Below are 23,155 nucleotides of genomic sequence, written 5' to 3'. Positions count from 1 at the left end.
CACACAGGAGATTGGGAGAGTTCTCCCCTACTTTGACATGAGCTGACCCGAAAGCCTTTCCTTGAACCCAGGCAGAGACACTAGATTTATTTTCCCCCACTGCTGCTTATCAAAGGTAGGCGCTGGCTGATAAGGTAAAGCCCAGGAAATGTGGGAGGCACGGGCAGCTAGAAAGGAAGATAAGGATTGTTACTGGGGATGGAAATGAGAGAAAGCTTGTATCTGTATCCTGGCCTGTGAGGGCAGAAGTAGGAGGCTCAGGAACTGAAAGCCAGCCTTAGCTATGTAGCAACTTTGGAGCCTCATAAGGCCCTGCCTAAAAGAAATAAATACATGATTGAAATCCAATAAATAACCTAGGAAAACCAAGAAACAATTAGAACTATTAATTTTTAGCAAAGTTTCTCAGACAGTAAAATGCTGACTTTTTTTTTTTTTAAATAACTGCAAGAAAATGTTATCTGACCAGTATTCCTGTGGGAGAACAAATACTTTCTGCAATGGACTAATCTGGAAGGAAGTTAGTACATTGTGGGTGTTCTCTGGTGGGATCCTGGGGCTTGGGGAGCTGAGGTAAACCTTTCCTTCCTTATAATCTGATTGCCTCAGGTGTTTTATCACAGCAGTGCAACTAAGGCTGCTGCCACTATCTAAGTTTGGAAAACAAGAAGTGAGGATCTCTCTGCCCCAGGTCATTTTGAGAAGATGGTAACTGAGAGTGTGAAGAGGCAAACCCACCCGTGGGGTTGAAGCTTGACTAGAGATACACTCCAGATCATGCAGGAAGGGTGTGCGCACCCAGCTTTGTTGTATGGTGGTCAAGACTGCCTTAGGTAAAGTGAGACAGAGACATAAAATTATATCCTTAACCTTATCCCATTAAAAAAAGTCCAGGGAGAGTAAGTTTTATTTTTTTTAATTTATTTATTAATTATATGTAAGCACACTGTAGCTGTCTTCAGACACACCAGAAGAGGGCATCTGATCTCATTACAGATGGTTGTAAGCCCTCATGCGGTTTCTGGTATTTGAACTCAGGACCTCTGCAAGAGCAGTCAGTGCTCTTAACCACTGAGCCATCTCACCAGCCCAGGAGAGTAAGTTTTGAATATACAAGCCACAGACAAAAACTTAGGATAGCCTTGAGAATTTGGCATGGGGAGAGACATCTTCAGAAAGATGGAGAAAGACCAGTTCTCATGGGAAAGAGGCTGACGGCCTTTCCACACCAGAGCCTGCTAACGTCAGGCTTCTGTCTCTGGCCCACTGGGTGCAGAGGATTGGTTCCTGTGTGCCCACTCACCAGGCTGAAGATGGGTGCTGAGATCCCGGCTGAGGGAGCACCCCCACCCCCCGGAGTATGCACCAGAGTGGATGCCTTAGCCGTCTTGTATTCTTAGATGGAATTGCTGTCCAGGGGCCACCTGTGAGTGGCCTTTTGGTAAAGAGCCCCGAAGGCAGGTTTGGTAAGCCAAGAGAGGGACCATGGCAACTACAGGAATGTGAGTCTGATCGGTTTTTTTTTGTCGCTCCCACGCTCTCGGGTGTGGGTCACCATAACACAAGGCGTGGGCTGTTCCTTGATATCTCAGAGCCAGCCCTGACTGAGCTCCGGAATCACTGAAGAAGCTTGTTAAAAATAAGTCAGAGGGCCCCACCCCAGTGCACTCTGATTCAGGCGGTGCCGGGCGGTTTAGGAATCTACTCTTGGGCAGCTCCCGTGGGTGGCCGTCATTAGACCTGCCAGGCTGGATCAACCTCCAGGGTCCAGACACAAAACAACTCAGCTCCCAAGGATGTAGAACTACCTGGGTAGGGAATGTGGAAGGATCCACACCCACTGTGTGCCAGAGCAGGAATTACGGCAGGCTTGGGATGGAGAGCGAACGGTCCAGCAAAAAAATTCAATTGTGCCAGTAATTGACCTTTCATTCTGTCTCTATCTTGCCCTGTGCTCAGCTGGTCTGTTTTCTGCATACTGTTTTCCTTACAGCCCTGAGTACTCTTTGAGAGCAAGAGTCTTACCTTCATGCCTGCATGTATCCATTCAACGTTCATTCATGTTCCTTCATCCTATAATAGGGGAAGGTCGCAGCCAGGAGCTATGCATTTCCAGGCTGGTAGGGAGAGGGCGTGAGACCAATACTCAATAAAGTGTACTGAATTTTACAATGGAGAGTCATCAGACACCCAAGAGGGACATCTGTTCTCTACTTGGGGAACCCAGAAGTGAAGTGTGGGACAAATAGTGGCAAACAGCAGTCCCAGAAAACAGGGAGGGTTGAGTGAGGGTGACTGTTTGACACCCCAGAAACGGGCATGTGCAGGACCTTGGTGGATGGTTGGACTAAGAGGCCCAGAGGATATTACAGGGTTAAGGCAAGTCATGTGGAGGTGAATTTGCATCCTGGGACCCCACCAGGAGCAGGAAGAGTGGCTGGGAGCTAGAGGAAGCTAAGTGGCTATGTGACAAGGCCTGTGGGTCCTCTTTGCTAGAGACAGGGGCATGGGTGGGGACTCCCCAGAGTAAGAGAAGGATAGTAGGTACTTTATGGCCACACACCACCCCCTAGTGGCTATGAAAATGGCACCCTATTGAAGATGGCTGTCAAGGAGTGGTGACATTTCCTGATAAAATTCTGAATTTCTTTTTTGTTTAGCTAAGTTTTGTATTTGCTGGGTGCTGTTGTTGTGGACATAAAATATATCGCTTGCCTCCTTGAAATGAATAAAATTTGTGAGGTGCAAACTTGCTTATTGACCCAGAAGAGTGGCAGTGGGGGTGGGGTGTATAGCGCAAGAGCAAAGGAGCGGTCTCCAATGTGCCTTAACATAGCTGGACTGGAGACCAAGGGGAAAGAGAAATTCCCAGAGTCTTCCTCCGGCCTAGAAGGCACTTCTGTGAAATCAAAGCAGAGTTAAGAGAAAACTGGCTGTGAAGTGACTGGGCCAGTTGTGTAGTGGATACTGATGGCACCCGTGTGACCTCTGCAGAGGGAGGAGCCCAGACACAGGCAAGGGGTGGGGACTCATAGAGCCACGTACCTTCCAGGCAGCAGGACCCGGCTTTACCAGGCCTCTTGCTAGGGGCATGTGGCGCTTGCCTAAATTCCTCTTGGGGTTTCTCTTTTCTAGATACATTTCCCAGATGTGGAGCGTGTGGAGTGGGCCAATAAGGTAAGGCTGTGGGTGGGTAGGGATGGGGGCAGACAGGGATGGGGGCAGACAGGGCAGCGGGAGTCATTGCAGGCCTGGGCATCCCCACTGCAGCCCTTCAGTTACTCACCATCGGAGTCCCTGAGCAATGCTGGTAGGATCACTATGCAGACCCAAACCTCAGACAGTACTTCTCCTGTAAGGGATGGACAGAGAGGCCCCTCTACTGCCCAGCTTGAGTGACAGGCTGAGCTTGGGTGACAGGCTCCTCTACTATGGAGCCTGAGTGATAGTCTCTTCCACTGCTCAGCTTGAGTGACAGGCCCTTCTATGCAGAGCTTGAGTGACAGGCTGAGCTTGAGTGACAGGCTGAGCTTGAGTGACAGGCTGAGCTTGAGTGACAGGTGTCCCCCATTGGTTCATTCACAGAAAAATCTTCCTCCCTTTCCTCCTCCTGCCACCCCTTTAAATCAGTTTTTAATTAATATCTGAACTGAGGGGGGAGAGCTAAAAAAAAAAAAGTAGAGAAAATTTATAGAGAAAAGTACAACCCTTATTTCCCTCCCCTCAAGACCATTAAGTAAAGGACCATGCCAATTAGACACGGCATCTGGATTCCATGTGGCTCCTAGCCCAGCTGTAAAACCACTGCTGTGAAACCTTGGACAGTTTGCCCAACCTCTCTGAGCCAGTTTCCTTCTCTGTGAAATGCAAGTGATTCTGATCCCTGCCCAGGCCCAGGGTGAGTATGGGTCACTGGAGGAAGGCCACCTAAGGGAACTCCGCCTTGTTAGCCATAACTGCGCCATGTCCTGCCTCTGACCCACGTGCATCAGGAACCCTGACTTTCCAGATGAGCAACCTGAGTCCCATGCCCCTGGCATGACCTGTGAGGGCTCCCCTGCAGCCTGTACCTGTAGGCTCCTGACTCGCAGACTCTCCTTAACCCTGGAGGAGACTTGGACCACAGCAGCACTCACTTAGGTCAGGTACTAGCCAGCACTCCTTACGGTTGTTAAGCTAAGGTTGAGAACCTCACATTCCTGGAAATCTCATTGCCAAGTGCATCAGAAACTGCCCCCAGCCTCCAGGAAGAGTTTAGAGGAAATGGCTCCCTGCTATAGGAGTGACCTGGGTTCTGTGGTGAATAGCTGGGTACCAGGCTTCTAGGACGCCCTCTGCAGGGCCCTTCCTGTACATGCCAGCTAGGTCATGGTCACTGCAAAGCCTGCGTTGACACTGAGTGCTGTGTGGCCCTGGAGGCAGCTGTGGATGTGAACCACGTATGAGGGTGTGTGCCAGAAGCTCTGGAGAACACAGAGAAATGGCATGGGAGAGGCCTCTGAGAAAGTGGGCAGATGAGCCCCAGGTCCCATAACTTCAGGCTCTGCTGTGATCATGTGAAGGAGCACAGTGGGGGAGGGGCACCTTTCTATTGAAGCCTAAAGCCTGCACTCCTACTGTCACTTGCCCCTGTGACCCAGCATCTTCACTTCACATCTGCTAAAATAGAAAATGTCCATGACTGCTAAAAAAGGAAATGGAGAGAATCTATAGGTCAGTTAAAAACACTGTGCCTTGATAGTGCAATAGCCCAGTGGGCAAAGAGGCTTGGCCACCCCTGTAATGCACATGGTTGGGGAGAACAGACTCTTTGACCTCATATGAGTGCTATGGTGCAAGTGCACACGCATGCACACATGTACGCACGCACATAAACACAGGTACACACACATGACTTTAAAAAATTAAAAACGTGGCAGTATCATTTTGGGAAAATATGATCATTGTATAGCTATGTCTGCACGACATCATTTTTTGTTGACAATGAACCAAAACACCGTTGTGGTCCCATTGATTGTAATATATCGCTGAGCATTTCCTGCCTAGTGTTTCAGCCATGGCTTTTCTAGGCTCTGCTCTGTTTACAAACACTTCCTCTGTGTAGACCTATGACTACAGGTGACCTGTAGTATTCGTTCACCTCAGTAACTTGATGGGCAGGTTCACAGGAGCCATAGGCTGTACCAACCAGTTGGGTGTGTAGCATGCTAGACCATCTGGGTTTATATAAGTACACTTGATATTTGCATAGGGACTAGAGCAAGGGTACATGTGGCCCTTGTATCAGAAGGAACTTGGTCCCAAACGTGGCTCTCAGACCAGCCCCGTGACTCATCCTGGTGCAGCAATGGACCAAAGGCCACCTTTGCTGGCTTTTTGAAACTATACCCACCAGAAACAATTCATCAGTCTCCTCTGTCACTAAACCCTTCGCATCTGTTACTCTGTGTATCAGCTATAATGCAAGAGGAAGGATGCGGTTTAGCTCAAATCTAATGGCTTTGTATTACTGAATTAAATGGAAGTGTGTTTCCATGGTACCCTGCAAAGTGCACCTCAGCCTCTGCATGGCAGTGGGACCTGCTGCTGACCTTGGGTGTTTGCAGAATGGATTGATGGCTGTGTGGGAGTCTAGTGGGCAGGCAACATGAGGGCTGCGGACTCCACCCATGGGGCCAGGCCGCAGAGGATCTGCAGTCTGCAGCACGGGTCTGACCCTCCAAGGGCTTCTGTCCCTCCCTGCAGATCATCATACAGATCTGGCCCTACCTAAGCATGATCATGGAGAACAAGATCCGGGAGAAGCTGGAGCCCAAGATCCGGGAGAAGAGCATCCACCTCAGAACCTTCACCTTCACCAAGCTCTACTTTGGGCAGAAGGTTGGTACTGCCCCGGTGAGGTCAGCCTGGACTTGCAGGGCAGTCTTTTCTCCATCCTTACTTCCCAGTTCTTCCCAGACCAGGTTAGTCACTTGATTACAAGGATCCCTCTGGGCCCCAGAGAGCCATAGCCCCTGCCTGTCAGCCTCAGTGCACAGTCCTCCCCTCCTGTCCTCCTACCCAACTTCCTAGGTTCCATGGAAACCAGGGCCAGAGAGCAGAAATTAGCTGAGGGAAATAGCTCCTCTTTCTCGAAATTGTGGGAGGCAGCTCGACATAAAGATAGGCAGGTGATCACTGCAAACCTCAGTGCCTGCTGGGATCACCTCTGTCTAGTGGTTTGTGACAGGCCCACAAGGAAGGTCAGGGTCTTAGGACATCATGCTATCTCCTCTCCGTTCCTCATCCCCCCATCTCCCCTCTTTCCACTGACTGACTATGGCGTTATCCCAGGTTGTCCCTGAGCATTTGTCCTATCCCGTCTTTCATATCTGCCAATATCTCTAGCATTCCCCGTGCTTGAGTTAGCTTGGGTCAGTGACCTACCTTCTCTAAGCTCCAGTTGCCTACCATATAAAAGGAAAGGACCCGCTTCTAAGGGCTGCTGTGGGGCATGAACAACAGGCCTGACCTCTGAAGCGAAGTGAGCAATGTCCCATGTGTGGAAGCCACAATCTAGCCTGCTGCCCTTGTCCACCTGTGAGCCTGAGCCAGGGCTGTCCTGCCTGGCATAGACTATGTGCCCTAAGTGTGTCCCTGAACATCAGGTGCCCAGCAATTCTCTGCTCCCAGCAGGCACTGAGAGGCAGTGACTGAGCCCCTTCCCCAGCCCAGGCCTCCAGTGAGGCCAGGGCAGAGCCAGGCTGTGCAAGCTTTTTACCGTTCTGGGGAGTCCAAGAGAAAACTAATATAAAATTAAAAGTTGCTTAGCACGTGGAAGGTCTTGGGTTCAATTTCAGGTACCACAAAGAGTTTAAAACTGAACATCCCACGTAAATATGAAATAAATGTGAGAAAACTGGTCACAGATAGAGTAAACATTTTGTTCATAGTGAGCTCCTGCACATATCATATCCTTCTAATACATTTTTCTATATTTATGCTCCATGCTCTGAGAACCTATTCAGAGGTTAATACATTTTTAGATTTTACATGTGTGTGTGTGCCTGAGTGAGTTTACAGGCACCATGTGTGTGCCAGAGGCTCCCAGAGAAAGGACTGGGAGGAGGAAAGGGCGGCCTCTGTGTGAGGTTCTGCGGATCAAACCCTGGTCTCCTAGAGCAGCAAGCGCTCTTAACCACGGAGCCATCTCTCCAGCACCAATAGTTTATTTTAAAAGGACACTTTCTGTGGGGTGGATAGACATGTAATGGAATCCTTCCTTGTGTGACCGATTTTTTCCCCAATTATTATCAATTTTTCCAAACATTTAAAATTTTAATGGATTTCTCAGTGACATCTAAACTGTACGGATGTTACTCTCTTGCGGTGTTGGATTTAAGTAGATCCTTGACCTGTCTTTATACTCATCTTTCTCTGAAAAGCTAAACAGATCAGTGAACTTTCCCCTCAGCACCTTGGCATGCATATTACTAATTCAGGTGCAAATGAAACATAGTTTTTACTGATTAGTCTTAACCAGAGTACCTGAGAGAACAGTGAGCAGGGGCGGAAGGGGAGATGGAAAAAGAAAGGATTGCGTCCCTCAGGCAGTGACCCGGCCCTCCTCAGGCCCATGTGGGGCCAGCTCCTGCCCACCTGAGCCACACTCAGGTTAAACTCTCTTCAGGATACCTTGCTATCCTCCTCTGAAGTCCCACCCTTGGGGTGAGGGCAGAGTGACTGTTTTCTCTCTCTCTCTCTCTCTCTCTCTCTCTCTCTCTCTCTCTCTCTCTCTCTCTCTCCACTCTCTCTCTCTTTCTAATTTACATCCCAAACACCGCCCCTCTCCCAGTTCCCCTCACATAGCCCCTCCCCTTTGCTTCTGAGAGGGTGAAGACCCCCCCCCCCAAATCCCCGGAATCCCCCAATCCTGGCGTATCAAGTCTCTGCAGGATTAGGCACATCCTCTCCCACAGAGGCAGGACAAGGCAGCCCTCTGCTACATATGTGCCAGGGATCTTGGTCCAACTCATTCATGTATGCTTTTTGGTTGGTAGCTCAGTCTCTGAGAGTTTGCAGGGGTCCAGGTTAGAAGACACTGTTGGTCTTCCTATGGGCTTCCTATCCCCTTCAGAGCCTATAGTTCTTCCTCCAACTCTTCCATAAGGATCCCAACCTCCATCCAGTGTTTGGCTGTGGGTATCTGAATCTGTTTCAGTCAGCTGCTGGGTAGAGCCTCTCAGAGGACAGTTATGCTAGGCTCCTGTCTGTAAGCATAGTGGAGTATCATTAATAGTGTTGGGTTGGTGCTTGCCCATGGGATAGATCTCAAGTTGGGCTGGTTATTAGTTGACCGACCATTCCTTCAGTCTTTGCTCCCTGCATTTATTTTATTTATTTTATTTTTTATTTTTTTGGACAGGACAAATTTGGCATCCAAAGTTTGTGGGTAGGTTTGAGTCTTTGCCCCTCCACTGGGGGTCCTGCCTGGCTATAGGAGGCGGTTTCTTCAGGTTCCATATCCCCATTGTTAGGCATCTTGGTTAAGGTCACCCATGTTGGAGCCTCCCAATCCCAGGTCTCAGGGACTGCCTTGAGATTCCGCCCACCCTCCCACCCCCAGCAATTGCAGATTTCCATTCATTCTCCTGACCTTCTGGGCCTCTCTCCTGTCTCTTTCCACACCTGATTCTTCACCCCTATTCCCCCACCCTCTCCCACCCAAACCCCTCCCTTCCTCTGCCTCCCATGACTATTTTGTTCTCCAATCTACATGGGATTCAAGCGTATTTACTTGGGTTTTCCTTCTTGTTTAACTGCTTTGGGTCTGTGGGGTGTATCATGGCTATTCTGTACTTTATGGCTAATATCCAGTTATCGGTAAGAACATACTTCTTTATTTGACTCCTCTCATTCCACTGCTGTCTGGGGCTGAGCTGTGGGCATAAGAGGCCAACCTAGGACCCTACTGTCCCTTGGCAGCTTCTCCAGGTCAAGGCCTCACAGAGCACTTGGTAAATAGCTATGGCAGGAAGGGAAAGCAGGGAACGGACCCATAGCCCTTCTGTCATCTTTTCCAGTGTCCCAAGGTGAACGGCGTCAAGGTACACACGGACAAACGCAACCGGAGGAAAGTGACCCTGGACCTGCAGATCTGGTGAGTCCTGGATGTCTGGGGACATGTAGGCAAGGTAGCTCTAGACAGCAGCGTGGAGACAGAGTGGATTGTGTGCACACAGCTGTGGGCTATGAAAGCCTTCCTAGGACCACAGCCACCTCCAGGCTGGTACCCAAGTCTTTGTAAAAGGTTGGGTGTAGAAAAGAGGATGGACAGATGACTATCCCCAAATAGCCAACTCTGGCTCACTCTTTAGCCTTAGCCTGGCTTCTTGCCCCCCCCCCCCCAGTAGCTCTGTGTAACACAGCCAGGTAGTAGAGCTTTCTTGCAGGCTGGGCTTACCTGGAGGCTCTGAGCAGCCTCTGTGGAGGAGGTGGCCAAAGGGAACAGGCATGACAAGAGAAGAACAGATTTGTGCTGAGGCGCGGGAACTTTAAGCACAGAGATGAGAGGCTGGCCTCTGACGTATCAGAGAAACTAAAGGGTCAACTCTTAGTAGTGACTGTTCAGTGGGCAGTGTACTGGGCTGGCTGTGGGCATCTTTCATGTGAGGCTCACGATGGCCTTGGGTCAGGAAGGGAGATTCAAGCAGTAAGTCTGTCTGGAGGTGTGCTAAGAGGACAGAACCTAGCCCCCGTGGCTGCCATTCCTTCTCAGAGTTTCGTATTCCTTGGCCTTGGCCAGACACAGAAGTTGAGTCTGGGGCCACCCTCTTAGGAGCTGGTCTCCATTGTGTTGGGATGGTGGCTGGCCATAAAGTGCCCCTGGCCCCAGATGCTCTCTGCCACAAGCTCCCCATGAATACTGAAGCCTCCCAGTAGGTGCTTGATACCCCTGCACACCTTCTACTTATCCCTTCTTACCAAGCATTTCTGTGGTCTGTGACAACAGACTCCTATGCCCACGTACCACCCTCTTCCCTTAGTGTCCCTCAGACCTTAGGCAGTCTCTTGACCTTTAGCCTCAAAGCTACCAATTCTGGGCTCCTCAGGGCCCATCACCGACAGGGGTCACAAATTGGCCCCATATCCAAGATTTTATCACCTACCTCTACCTCCAGCAACAACTAGGGGTGATGGTAGTGTGAACCCGGGAACACTACCTGTGTCCCCTTGGTCAGGGACCTAGAAGTGTTAGAGGGACAGTGTGTTTACCAGAAGTCCCTTCTTTTCATCTATGGGTGCCCTGGGGCTAGGAGTATCTCAGGACACTGTTGCCACAGACAAAGGTGGGGTATGCCTAAGCTGTCAGGTTCAGGAGGCTGGGAGGGGCCAAGAAAGTCTGAGGCTATGGTATGAGTGACATGCTGGGTGATAACTGAGACTTGATGGCCAGCAACAAGGACTGTGGCCATGGGACACTGGGCAAGTGTCCCATGGCCTGCTCTTCCCTCTCCTGCCTTCACTCTTTCTGTTTCAGCTACATCGGGGACTGTGAGATCAGCGTGGAACTTCAGAAGATCCGGGGCGGTGTGAGCGGCGTCCAGGTGAGTGAGGAGGCTCGACTGCCGCAGCCCCCACAGTGGGCTCGGGGAAGTGGAAACAGCTCACCCTGGAACGGGGCTGGGAAGATGTACAGTGATGGTACCAGACATGGGTTGGTGACATCCTGGGAGCAGCTATGAGGTCACATAGCCAGCAAGTGGCCCTGGGCTTCACTAACCTTCCTGTTCCTTGGGCTCAGGAACCACCTGTGTCAAGTCTCCAAAGGCTTTGGGTGCCTAGGGGAGTGAGGGAGAGCCATCGCTGAGATCCAGGTAGTCTGGGAGGTGGAAATGTCCCTCACCAGAATCCATGACAAGATTTGGAAGTCACGTCAGTGTCCCAGCCACCCCAGCTGCTTACATAGTTAGTTCATGGCTCATGGTGGCCAGCAGCAGGGTCATAGCTGTGTACAGGCCCCTGAACATAAACTATGGGCCTTTCAGTGACAGCACATGGCCCAGGTGGCCTTGACAGTGGCATTGGCATGGGTGATAATGAGGTCTCATGAACTGAGTGACAGATATGAGAAGAAAGGAGGTCTGGTCCCTCACAGCTCTCTGTGCCTTTCAGTTGCAGGGGACCCTGCGTGTCATTCTGGAGCCCCTGCTGGTGGACAAGCCCTTCATAGGAGCTGTGACAGTGTTCTTCCTTCAAAAGCCGGTGAGCTCAAAGCCTAGGAACAGGCCTGATACTCCCCATGAGGGGGCATCATATATTGGTATTTAGCCTGAGAATGGACATTGTTGTAACCCACCACTGCTGGACACCTATGCCCCAAACCTATTTGGTCCAAAAGGCAACCTCAAGGAGTTTCGTTCAGCTCTGCCCATGCTGAGGAGACTGAGCTGAAAGATGGCCACAAGGTCTCAGAAGGTGGAGCCTGAGGCAAACGTGGGCTCTGGAGTCCAGATCAACCTGGCTGTGTGGCACAGCCCCCTTCCATGGTGGTCCTTGCATGAAGCAGCAGCCTAAACTAAGGCCTGGAGCCTCATACTAGTCTCTTTCTGCTGTTGTGTTTGAACACTGATCAGAAGCAATTAAGGGGAGGAATGGGTTTATCTCAGCACACAGTCCCTCCCTGAGGGAAGCTGGAATTCAAGCAGATGCACAAAGCAGAAACCACTGAGGAAACCTGCTTGCTAACCCACTTAGTCTCTTGCTTACCCAGCTTTCTTCTACAGGCCAAGACCACCTCCTGCCCAGGGAATAGTGTCGCCCACTGTGGGCAGGCCCTTCTATATCAATTAACAATCAAGACACACCCCTATAGACATACACATAGGCCAGTGTGATCTGAGCAGTCCCTCAATTGAGGCTTCTCAGGTGGCCCTAAATTGTGTCAAGTTGACAATTATAGCTAGCTAGGACACACCTCCATATCCCAGGATAGGTTTGGCAGGCTGAGAGTCATCCTTTCTACCTCACTCCTACTGAGGGTGGACCCCAGCAGGTAGAGTTCTCCCTTCTGGGTGTATGAAGAGTTTGGGGAGAAGGTATGAGCCCTGGGTACCCAGCTCTTTGAGCCTAATAGCTTCCCTCTGCCCTGCAGCACCTGCAGATTAACTGGACAGGCTTGACCAACCTGCTGGACATGCCGGGGATCAAGTAAGTGCCTGGGGCTGGTGGGGGGGCTCTCCTAGCAGTGCTGTGAGCTGAAGAAGCTGTACCCTACATATGCACACTCTGCATAAGGAGTGGACAAAAGGGGCAAGCACCAGGAGATATGCGTGAGTGAGCCTGTGTGCTTGTGTGTGCTCATGTGTGGTTGGAGGGGGCTAACATATGGACAGGTGCAAACAGTCCTGCTGAGAGCTGTGCTCAGCTCTAGACCGAGAGACCAGGCTTTTCTGTCGTGAGGTTCCGAGTGCATGCACGTATGCATGGCAGGATCACACTGTGATTGTATATCTTCTCACTCTCCACCCTTCCCTACCCTCCGGTGTACTAAGAGGCCCAGGTGGCTTCTGTGACCATGGTTGACATGCACAGAGATGGGAAGGCACATTTCCCAGCTGAGGCCAGAGAGAGAGGGCAGGGCTAGGAGCTCTCTCCTCCTCAGGCCAGGTGCAGGCACCCTTCTGAAACCAGGCATCTTTCAAGGAACAGAGGAGGGCGCCAGCATCATTGGATTTGGCTCCCCAGGAAGCAGGGTCAGCTGGACTGGCCAAGAAGGCTATCAGCTGTCTCCCTGGGGATGTCTCTAAATGGAGAGAATCCAGGCATGCAGCTTTTCTTCCAGTCTTTGAAGATTCATACCTGCAAACAATGAAATCCACCATCCCGTATCCATCATCCACTTCCCCCTCTAACGTTCCCCAGTCCCCCTAAATCCTCCTGCGGATTTCATGTCTTCTTTTTATTTTTATTTTAAATAACCTGATGTCCAATTAATGTTGCCTATATGTGCATGAGTGTGGGTCCATCCACTGAAGCATGAGAAATCTTCCAGTGCCCGCACCCTCATAAACAATCCCTCCATCAGCAGCTGTCCACGGCCAATAGAGTCTGTTATCAGGGAGGCCTTGAGAGCTGCAATTTTGGCTAGCTTGATCTTATGCATGTCCTGTGCAGGTACCTGTAGCTGCACTAAGTTCCCCAGTGATGGCCGTGCCATGGGTAGAAGCTGGCATTTAACTCCTCCCTTTCCTCTGGCTCCTACAATTCTTCCCACCTCCTCCTCCATCACAGTCCCTGAACTTTGGCAAAGGGGGCTGATAACAATGTCACATTTAAGCAATTAACCACTCTTATTCAAAAAGGACTTTTTTGAGCACCTACTATGTGCTGGCCCTGCTCTGGGTATGTCTTCCCCTCCCCCTGCCCCGTGGGGGAAGCTGAGCCAAAGCATAGCGAATGCCACCAGGGTCAAGGAAGCAAGAGGCTTCAGTGGCCAGCGCGCAGGTCATTTTCCTGTGTCCTCAAGAGCTGTTCTCAGTGCTGTACCCACCACTCCCTTCACACCTATTCCAGGGCAATCGTTAGCAGCCCTGTGTCAGGTCACCAAGATCAAGGGAGGGGGGATATCCGTCTGAGGCAGGGCAGCTAGGGGGTATGAATGGGAGTCTTGTTCCTGTTCCTGGGACCAGTTCTTAAGGTGCTCCATGTTGCCTGCAAACAAAGCCAGGCCTTTGAGGGTGGGGTGCAAGCAGGATGCTGCTCTTTGGCTCAGTATGTCTAGGTGTCAGAATGTATATCTACGTCACACCCAGCATCTGGGCAGGAGGGGGTCAGTGTTGCCTGGAGTGGAGCCTTCTGAGTGTCAGCACTGAGGATGGGTACAGGGGCAGGTGGCACAGGGGAGGCAATGTCACCCCTCCACAACCAGTCAATGTCGCTTTCAGTGAGTTATCAGACAGCCTGCTGGAGGACCTCATTGCTGCCCACCTGGTGCTGCCCAACCGTGTGACTGTGCCTGTGAAGAAGGGGCTCGATGTAACCAACCTGCGCGTCCCTCTCCCCTGTGTGAGTACCAGGAGCTTGCTCCAGAGCCTCAGGCCTGGGTGGAGGGACGCTGGCCAGGGCCGGGTTCTGAACAGTGCTCATTGATGGGAATCCTCATGCTCCTTTTGAGGACATGGCAACCAGTTTCACAGGGTGCCGCTGAGTCTGCGAGGGTGTGTGACTTGCCCAAAGTCACCATCTGGGAAGGATCTGCTCCTGTCCTTACTCTGCTCCTGTCCCCAGTGTAGCTTGCAGTTGGAGCTATAGTAGACAAACTGTGTGCCATCTGAGGTCCCCTTCCTCCCTAGGGAAGCTCCCTTGACTTGGTGCAGTGGTGGAAAGGACCTTCGCATCTACAGAATAGGAAGGTTCTTGGTTAAAGCAGGACTGGGAGTTCTTTGGGTTCTGTGTCCATTTCCCCCCAATTTCCTGGGGCCCACTCATGAGGCCCTGGTTTCTCTGTGGCTGCCCTACAAAAAGCAGCATTGGCTAAGGACCTGCAGTTGGGGGCCACTGAAGAGGAAAACATACCCATGTCACTGTCTGCCAGGCGAAAAGTCTTAGGCCTTCTGTTTATGCTCACCCTGACACATACTGTAGTGCACACACTAAGTTCAAGGGCAAGAGGTAGCTAGGGAGGCAGCATGGATGTCCCCAGTCTTCCCATGGTAGCTCATTGGCTTTCACCCACATGACATATGCAGCAGTCCTGTCACATTGTAAGCATTGGCTCACCTTACCCGTGTAAGAATCCCCCCAAACATTTTATTCTCCAAGTGAGTGTATTCCATTGGGAATGTATTGCCAATTTGCCACATTTAAAACTCTTCAGCCGTAGCTTCTGTGTTTCTGGCAACCGGCCATGAATATATTTACATTGATTTCATTATGTTCTCTGTATTCACGGTTTACTTTTTAACTTTCTTTACAATTACATAAAGCAGCTGTATGTTTCTCAAGGTCAATATCCAATCCCTGCCCCCCACCCCACCCCCACCTAAGTAGTGTCTTCTTTCCATTGTATTTGAGCATCAGAAATGTGGACATACACATGGTCATATGTGTATATCTTTGTTTATAGTCCTCATTTCTTTTGTTATATTTTGATTAGGGTTTTTTTTTTTTTTTGAGACAGGGTTTCTCTGTGTAGCCCTGGCTGTCCTAGAACTCAGTCTGTAGATCAGGCTGGCCTTGAATTCAGAAGTGCGCCTGCCTCTGATATCAACATCTTTCCACTTCCTCTTCTACACTGATCTCTGAGCTTTGGGAGGAGGGGCTGGGATACAGATGTTCTGTTTAGGGTTGAGTATTCTAGTCTTCATTGTCTGTGCTAATCAGCATCTGCTGCAAAGGGAAAGTTCTCTGATGAGGGCTGAGAGACTCACTAATGTATCTATCTAAGAAGTCGTTGGGAGTTGGTTTAAATATAATTGGTTGCTATAGTAGAACAGTGGAATCTAGCCTTAGATGCTTGAAAACAGGAGCAGTCCCAGGTCTTTTCATCTTGAGGAGTGGACTGACTCTAAGTCCAGTCAGAAAGTGGCTGTGTACCGCCGTGATATGTCCACTGTTGCACCCGTGGACATGTGTTACCAACCCGGTCATTTCTGGAGCTTTTAGGGTTCACAGCTGGGTACGATTGATTACTCTGCCAGCCCCTAATAACATATATAGCTCTATGAAAGTTAGCCAGCAGAAAATGAGGCTTCCAGGGCAGTGCCAGCCTGATTGCTCCATGTTCTATGACTCAAGTGTATGGTATCTTCAGCAACAGACTTTTAGCATCAAGTTCTGGAGGGTAGCCAAGACAGTGGCCTATAACATTTGGGGGTCTGTGGAGCCAACAGTTCCAATAGAGGTATCCCACCCCTGGCGATTGGATTTTTTGATAGCCTATGAAGTCTAGCAGGGCATATCCACCCTACTGTTAAAGGATGATACTATGTTTATATATGTGTGTTAGGAAGATTCTACAATAGAAAAGACCTTCCTTAAGTGGTATTTATCATGGTCTCCATCTCTGATAAATGTTTTGTATCGTTTCTCTTCCTCGATGTTATCACTACATTTATCACAGAGCCCTGCTGCCACAGTACAGATAGAACCTTCCACATTTCTGTTGATGGCGCAGAGTGCTTCACTGTGGAAATTACAGTCACCACACACCAGCTCTGCTGACAGACAGGCTGTGTCTGGACTTCAGCTGCTACAAACACTGGAATCAATGAGCAGCCTGAGTGCAGCTGGTCTTTTTATGTTTTTGCCAGTGTGCCCATGGATAGATCCTCAAAGAAGTTTTGTAGATCAAAGAAACTGTGCATCTATTTACTGATATCTTAAAAGTATTGTTCCAGGAAAGAGTGCCAGGAAAGAACTGTGACTTTCCAAGTTGAGATTTGCATTTCTTTTGAACAGTGGTAGTGTGGGGAAAGGGTCTTCCCTGAGTGGGTGATACTTCGGCGGCTCTTGTGCAGACAGGGACCCTCCACCAGTGCAGGCAGGGCCAGGGTTAGGGTTGGGTGTGCTGCCTGGAGACTTCTAGCATTCAGTTTATGTACAAGTTCCACAGCGGTGCTGAGGAAAGGAGGAACAGACCGCCTCAGCTGAGCCAGCTGTTCACACCAAGTGTGGAGAAGAGTGTGTGGGAAGGCCAGAGCCTTGGATAGAGCACTGGGCCCTGCCACCAGGTGCTATGTGGCCTTGGCTAGGTCACAGTTATCTCTGGTTGCCATCTCTGTCCAGACCGTGGAAGGGGGCAGCAGTGATCTCTGGTGGTTTGGGCCCCGGTATCCTGGACTTAAGGCTGGTATGTCAAGGCAGCACCTGTGAACCAGGGCTTGCGTGTTTCCCAGGGTGTGATCCGAGTCCATTTGCTGGAGGCCAAGAAGCTGGCCCAGAAGGACAACTTCCTAGGGCTCGGAGGCAAGTCAGACCCCTACGCCAAGGTGAGCATTGGCTTGCAGCATTGCCGGAGCAGAACCATCTACAAGAACCTGAACCCCACCTGGAATGAAGTATTTGAGGTAAGGTTCTCTTCAACCTCCCTCAGAAGCCCTGGTGTCTGCAGGCTTCACTCTGGGCTGTGACAGGCACAGAGGCTCTCATGGCCCCACAGAGAAGTCATAGTCAGGGTGAACGTCTTGTTAATGGGCAGGTAGGTCTGGGTAACTCTTGCTCCCTGTCTAGCAGGCTCTCTAGTTAGCTATTCTGACCCCATTTTCTGTGCCCCTTCTTCTTCAGAATCAGCTGTTGGATGTTTTCAATGAAAGGAAAAGAATACTGCATAGACAGTTATATCCAAGTCCTCAGCCTTCTCTGTTCCCGCATGGGTGGGACTCACAGCCTGGCAGTCACTGTCAGGGTCACCACCTAGCCGCCGCCTTTCCTTAGAACGATCTACGCACTGTTACATCCGATCTCAGGCAATGAAAGCAGGCTGAGAAAGGGCAGCTTAGTTTCCTCATGTCCCACAGTCCCCACGTGAAGAGGGAGTGACGGCCTAAGGCAGAGCAGATGGCAGCCAGTCTCCTCTGGGCACCATGCTATGGAGTGCTTGTGTGTCTGGTCCCCTCTGCTTCCCTCCAGGGAGGCCCTAAACTGGGCTTTGGCAGTCTGTGGGTTGTAGGTTCTGATTCAGCAGTCAAGACCTGCAGGGCAAGATGCGTCTCTGTCCTTGCAGTTTATGGTGTACGAGGTACCTGGGCAGGACCTGGAGGTGGACCTGTATGATGAGGATACTGACAAGGATGACTTCCTGGGCAGGTGAGGAGTCGGGATCTGGGCTTTGGAGCTTCTTCCATGCTTAGGATACAAGGCTGGGACTTGGGGCATTTAGAAAGGACAGGCCCTCACTGCTCAATGACCTGCAACCCCCTGTGACAACAGCCACTGTGATGGGAGTGAGTGTACCAGACAGTCTGCCACAGCATTCTACAGCCCTGTTACCAACCTCCCTAGATGTTTCTAGCCCTGACACAGGCCCTGGAGGAGTTACCACACAGAGAAGCACAGAGAGGAGGACCCCCGGGCCCGTGTTCCCGCTAAGAATCTACCCAGAGTCCCTTTCGGAACAGTGAGCAAGGTGCTCAACTCCAAGGAGCCTTGTTCATTCCCTGTGTGCTGATACCCAGAGCTTGAGGTTCCAGTGGACTGAGTGACCCCTGTGGGGCTGATGAGCAAACTCGGACTTACCTTCAGTCTAGGCCGGTTCCACCTACTGTGGCCACAGAACACCCTCCCTTGGAAGATGCTCGCTGAGCGTTTGAGTACATTGCCTTTCTGTACATTTGCTTTTTAGCTCAGTGCTGAGCTTGAGTGGTGACTTTGGCCATCGTGGTTTTCTACCAAGGGAAGGGTACAGTGCAGCTGGATCCAGCCTCCCAGGAGAGGACCGAGGAGCAAGGGGGGGTGACATAGATGTTTATTTCTCAGGGCAGGAGGCAGGAGCAGAAGGGACTCAAATCTTAGGCCCTTGTAGTATGCAGCTTGTTTCCCCGAGTATGGAGTTCTAACAAGTAGAGACATGACCAAGGAAATAGAAGACATGGCTCCCGCAGGGTGCTGCCGCTCATTCTAGAGTCTTCATGGTCTCGGAGACTGCAGTTTGTAGTGTTGCAGGTGGAGGGTATGGCTTGTGATACTTCCTTCCAGGGCTGAGTTCAGGTACATGCCAATGCGTACATACTTCTGAGTCACACAGGAACTGTATCCTCCCCTTGGCTGACAGGACCCGCTGCAGGTTGAATTTGGCTTGAGATAGGCGACTTCCTGGCTTTCTCACACACATGTTGTCTGTTATCGATGCCTACGTGACACTGGTACCACTTATTGCCACTTACTGTGCACTGGAACCAGTTTTCAAGTTAGAGGGGCATCTGACTATTAGAGTGCCTCTGGCATTTAGAGGGAACGGGTCCAGCCAGGAAGGCAAATCCCTGCGATGCATGAACAGTTTTGCACAATGAAGAATTACCCCACTCAAAATGCTAGCCATGGTATTGTGGAAAACCCAGGGGGGGGGGGATGTAGCCAGACCTCTGCTTGTCCCTACTGGGGCCAGGGGCTACTTCCTCCTTTACAGCATAGGCCCAGTGGAGCAGCCCTGGAGGTTACTCAGCCCTTCCTTCTCCCCAGCTGCAATTGGTCTCCCACTGTTTACCTGGGATGACAGAGGCCACTGTCACAGTGGCCACACCCAGTCATTTGAGAACAGAGGCCACTGTGGGCCCCCGCGGCCTGCTCTGGACACTGTGGTCCTTACTCTCGGTCTTCCAGCCTGCAGATCTGCCTTGGAGATGTCATGAAGAACAGAGTGGTGGATGAGGTAGATGGCACACCCAGCCCCGGGGTTTCCAGGGACACCCCTCTCAGTGTACAGCTCTAGCAAGTCACTTCAGCCATCTGGCCCTGGGCTGCACACATGTCCATTCCCAGGGATGAGAGTTGGGTGAGGCCAGTTTGGCTCTGGGGAGCTCCCTCTGGCTGGAGTTAGACGTTTCCCTGGGAAATACCTGTAGAATAAAGGCAACTCAGCAAGGGGGTCACATAAAAAGGAAGGTAGGCTGGAGCTGATGTACAATCCCAAAGTGTAGGACTTTTCCCCCACACCTGCCTGTCCCTCTGACGGCTGGGCTCTCTCTGGGCTGGCTAACCTTTCCTCTAGTCTTGAAACTCCAGCCCCCACAGCAGCCCATCTCCATCTTTGAGCTTGCCTTTCCTTTCCCCATCCACAGTGGTTTGCCCTGAATGACACGACCAGTGGGCGGCTGCACCTGCGGCTGGAGTGGCTCTCACTACTCACTGACCAGGAAGCGCTGACGGAGGTGAGCGAGTGTCACTGGCTCCCTAGCAGATGGGATTGTCAGGCGAGGAGCCTCAGGTGGAGGAGGAGAAGGAAGAGAGTCCATTTTTGTCTCATGGTTCAAACAGAGACAGGAAAGGAGATATCCCCACATTTCTACCCATTGTATGCAGGTAGAGGCAAGAAGGGAAGGGCCCCCATTTGTTGCTGTCTGTTAGAGAACATGTCACTCCAGGCTTTTCTCTGTCAAGGCAGCTCCTCCCTCAGTAAACAGCCTCCGAGCTTTAGTCAATAATTTTTAGCAAACATGGGGTCCTTGGAGCTCTGTGTCATGGCCTGTCACCCGATTTCCTAGGGACATCTACTTTTGTCTACCTTGAACCTATCCTGCTGCAGATGTGTTCTCGGACAATATAAAGCTGGTGGTTAGCATGGCATGGGCTGTCTGCCTTCTGTTCTGAGTAGACTTCTCCAACCCTGCCTGTTTCCTGATTCTGGGTGTATTTAGTGAGAGCTGTGTCTGTTTGCAGAATGATAGTGGCCTCTCCACTGCCATCCTCGTGGTCTTCTTAGAGAATGCCTGCAACCTGCCGGTGAGTCTCGGTGGGCATCCGCCTTACATTCCGCACTGTCAAATGCCCCTGTGTTGCTTTAACCCCAATTCTTGTGCTGCAGAGAAACCCTTTTGACTATCTGAATGGTGAATATCGAGCCAAAAAACTCTCCAGGTTTGTCAAAGTAAGTGAATGTGACTCTTTCTCTGAAGTGACTGTAGCCTGGGCCTGTCTGTCACCTAGCCCCTGCTCACGGGGTCTACTGGGCAAGGTCCTAGGCTTGGCACTGTTCTCAGTCATTACCCTGGAGTTCCAGAGTAACAGATTCCAGGTTTTCTTGTTGTCTGGGGGGCAAGAGTGGTTGCTATTTTATAAAAGGGATCCAGAGGGTGGAGGACCTGGGCCTGGGCATGGCGGTAGGTGGAACGGGACATGTTTGCTCCGGTTCTGGCCTCTGGTCTGCAGCTTGGGGTTCCTACTCGGGGTCTTGCAGTGCCCATGCCATAGTGCAGCCCTTGATGCCCGGAAGCTTCTTCCCCAACAGGAGACACTGGCTACCCTACAATCTACTGATATGCCTGGGGGGCGGGGGGAGAGGGGGAGGATGGAGAGGGATGGGCTATCTTGGGCCCACCCTGAAACGTTGTGGGTTCCCCCTTACAGAATAAGGCCAGCAGAGACCCTTCTTCATACGTCAAGCTCACTGTAGGCAAGAAGACCTTTACAAGTAAGGTAAGATGGTTACCATGGAGGCCTGAGATAAGAAGATGGAGCTCCCACCCCTTTCAAAGAGAAACGGAATAAAGGGAGTTTTCTCACGCTGAATGCTTTAAAAGCCTTTGGAATCCCTTCCTTATGTGGCAAGTGAGTCCACCAAGAACACACCAACAGGGCTGGTGAGATGGCTCAGTGGATTAGAGCACCCGACTGCTCTTCCGAAGGTCCAGAGTTCAAATCCCAGCAACCACATGGTGGCTCACAACCATCTGTAATGAGATCTGATGCCCTCTTCTGGAGTGTCTGAAGACAGCTACAATGTACTTACATATAATAAATAAATAAATCTTAAAAAAAAAAAAAAAAGAACACACCAACAGAATTAGGGCTTACCTTGGAGCACGGTCTGAAGCCATGCCTTTCCGCTACACTGACTGTCCCCAGGTTCCTCGGGCAGCTGGTGGCCACCTGGCACGCTCAGATGCTCTCTCCCTTCTCTGTTCTCAGACTTGTCCCCACAGCAAGGACCCTGTGTGGAGCCAGGTGTTCTCCTTCTTTGTGCACAGCGTGGCAGCCGAGCAGCTCTGCCTGAAGGTTTGCTTGAAGCTGGGCTCTGCAGACAGCTGGGAGATTTCTAGGCCAAGGACAGGAGAGAGTTTTCTGCGTACCTTGGGCAGTTCTGGTAGTCAGCCCCATAGTGTGTGGGAGGGTATGAGGCCCCGCAAGCCCTCAGTCCCTTGAGGCTGGTGAGGTCACCACACAGGAGACTATGGGAAGACAAACGGTTGGTTCACTCCCTTAGTTCCTTCAGTACAGATGATCTTTAATAGTCTCACAGTACCGGGGTCCTGTGCTAGACTCTAATATTTACAAAAGATCTGTAGAAGAATTACCTTCTCACAGGGGCAAATAGAGGCTAAAGCAATGATCCTACCACCCAGCAGTACAAAAGCCCCACTGGTCCTGGGTGTAGGCCAGACTAGCCTCATGCAGACCATCATCCCCTCTGCTCTGAGTCACTCTCTTCCCCCAGATTCTGGGCAGGTGCAAGGTCTGGCCCATTTCCATTCCTGCCAGATGCTAATTGCTCCACAGTGCATACTTACTGGAGGAAGCCCAGACTCAGCAGGACCAGCTAGCAGTGGCAGCAGAGTGGGCTGAGCTCCCCTCTGATTCTGTAACTGCCCCCTGCCCAGGTGCTGGACGATGAGCTAGAGTGTGCTCTGGGAGTGCTGGAGTTCCCCCTGTGCCGGATCCTCCCCTGTGCTGACCTCACCCTCGAACAGTGCTTCCAGCTGGATCACTCAGGCCTGGACAGCCTCATCTCCATGAGGCTGGTGCTTCGGGTAAGTATCGCCTGTCTTGGTGGGCGGGGCTGAGGTGGAACAGGTCCCAGCACTGAGCATCTGTTGAATGCAGAAGCCAGGAGAGAGGTTTATGTCTTCATCTACTCACCGGGTCAGTACATCAAAGATAACCTCTGAGAGTCCCTTCCTTGACGGTGTACTAAGGAGGGAAAACGTAACAGGCTAAGTACACAGTAGGAGAGCGTGCTAAGTACAGTCTTAAATGACCTCAAGGGTATTATCAGCTTTGCTGTGAGGTCTTCGGAAAGATAGGACTCATTGGGGCCAGGAGATGTTTCCATAGAGATGTATCCGCCGTCAGCTCTTGTTGCTTCAAATACTGCCTCTCCCACTCATTTCATCCCTCCTCCTAGAACCTCCACGCTCATCTTTCTTCTGTCCTTGGTCCATGCGGCCACACTGACTGACCCCCTGGCTCTCCCTGCTCCAGACCTTCCCTTCCATTCCCGGCTAATTTCCTCAGAACCATCAACCTAATCACTGTTCGCCATACTAACTTTCAGTGTGGTTTTTATCTCAACAGTGATTTTCTTTTTGTCTTAATTTCACCCCTTCCAAATCCACCTGGCCTTTTTCACGTCTACCTTCCCATAAGTCTTTAGTCATTTCAACTGTTTACATTGCACTCCATTCATTCTCCTGTCTGAAGATCTTGGGGGTCTGGGAGTAAATTTTCTCCCACAGTGGATGGA

General features: G+C 50.9%; 2 protein-coding genes across 4 annotated transcripts in view; one reads left to right on the top strand and one right to left on the bottom strand.

Annotated features, from left to right (window-relative positions):
- The window catches only part of Esyt3 (extended synaptotagmin-like protein 3), a 50,197-nt gene that overhangs the window by 18,215 nt on the left and 8,827 nt on the right, over nucleotides 1–23,155 (top strand). For 2 of the 3 annotated variants that reach the window (XM_006511221.4, NM_177775.3), the window contains 16 exons: nucleotides 3,136–3,177; nucleotides 5,746–5,880; nucleotides 9,063–9,139; nucleotides 10,520–10,586; nucleotides 11,155–11,244; nucleotides 12,134–12,189; nucleotides 13,926–14,046; nucleotides 16,878–17,048; nucleotides 17,705–17,787; nucleotides 19,300–19,348; nucleotides 19,758–19,847; nucleotides 20,356–20,418; nucleotides 20,501–20,563; nucleotides 21,043–21,111; nucleotides 21,604–21,690; nucleotides 22,293–22,442. In XM_006511221.4, the coding sequence (XP_006511284.1) occupies nucleotides 3,136–3,177; nucleotides 5,746–5,880; nucleotides 9,063–9,139; nucleotides 10,520–10,586; nucleotides 11,155–11,244; nucleotides 12,134–12,189; nucleotides 13,926–14,046; nucleotides 16,878–17,048; nucleotides 17,705–17,787; nucleotides 19,300–19,348; nucleotides 19,758–19,847; nucleotides 20,356–20,418; nucleotides 20,501–20,563; nucleotides 21,043–21,111; nucleotides 21,604–21,690; nucleotides 22,293–22,442 (1,413 nt within the window). Of the gene's footprint in view, nucleotides 1–3,135; nucleotides 3,178–5,745; nucleotides 5,881–9,062; nucleotides 9,140–10,519; nucleotides 10,587–10,799; nucleotides 10,857–11,154; nucleotides 11,245–12,133; nucleotides 12,190–13,925; nucleotides 14,047–16,877; nucleotides 17,049–17,704; nucleotides 17,788–19,299; nucleotides 19,349–19,757; nucleotides 19,848–20,355; nucleotides 20,419–20,500; nucleotides 20,564–21,042; nucleotides 21,112–21,603; nucleotides 21,691–22,292; nucleotides 22,443–23,155 lie in introns of those variants that run through there. The other variant, XM_011242752.2, reaches the window with a different exon arrangement.
- Cep70 (centrosomal protein 70) overlaps nucleotides 16,066–23,155 on the bottom strand; it is a 142,296-nt gene continuing 135,206 nt past the window's right edge. Inside the window, exons 20-21 of the transcript XR_003947990.1 lie at nucleotides 21,490–22,502; nucleotides 16,066–19,535 (exon numbers count right to left, since the gene is read on the bottom strand). The gene's annotated coding sequence lies outside the window, so the exon portion shown is untranslated. The remainder of the gene's footprint in view (nucleotides 19,536–21,489; nucleotides 22,503–23,155) is intronic.

This window comes from Mus musculus, chromosome 9, assembly GCF_000001635.26.
Source record: "Mus musculus strain C57BL/6J chromosome 9, GRCm38.p6 C57BL/6J".
NCBI lineage: Eukaryota > Metazoa > Chordata > Mammalia > Rodentia > Muridae > Mus > Mus musculus.
Note: the sequence above shows the minus strand (reverse complement) of the source record. Positions and strands in the feature narration are given on the sequence as shown.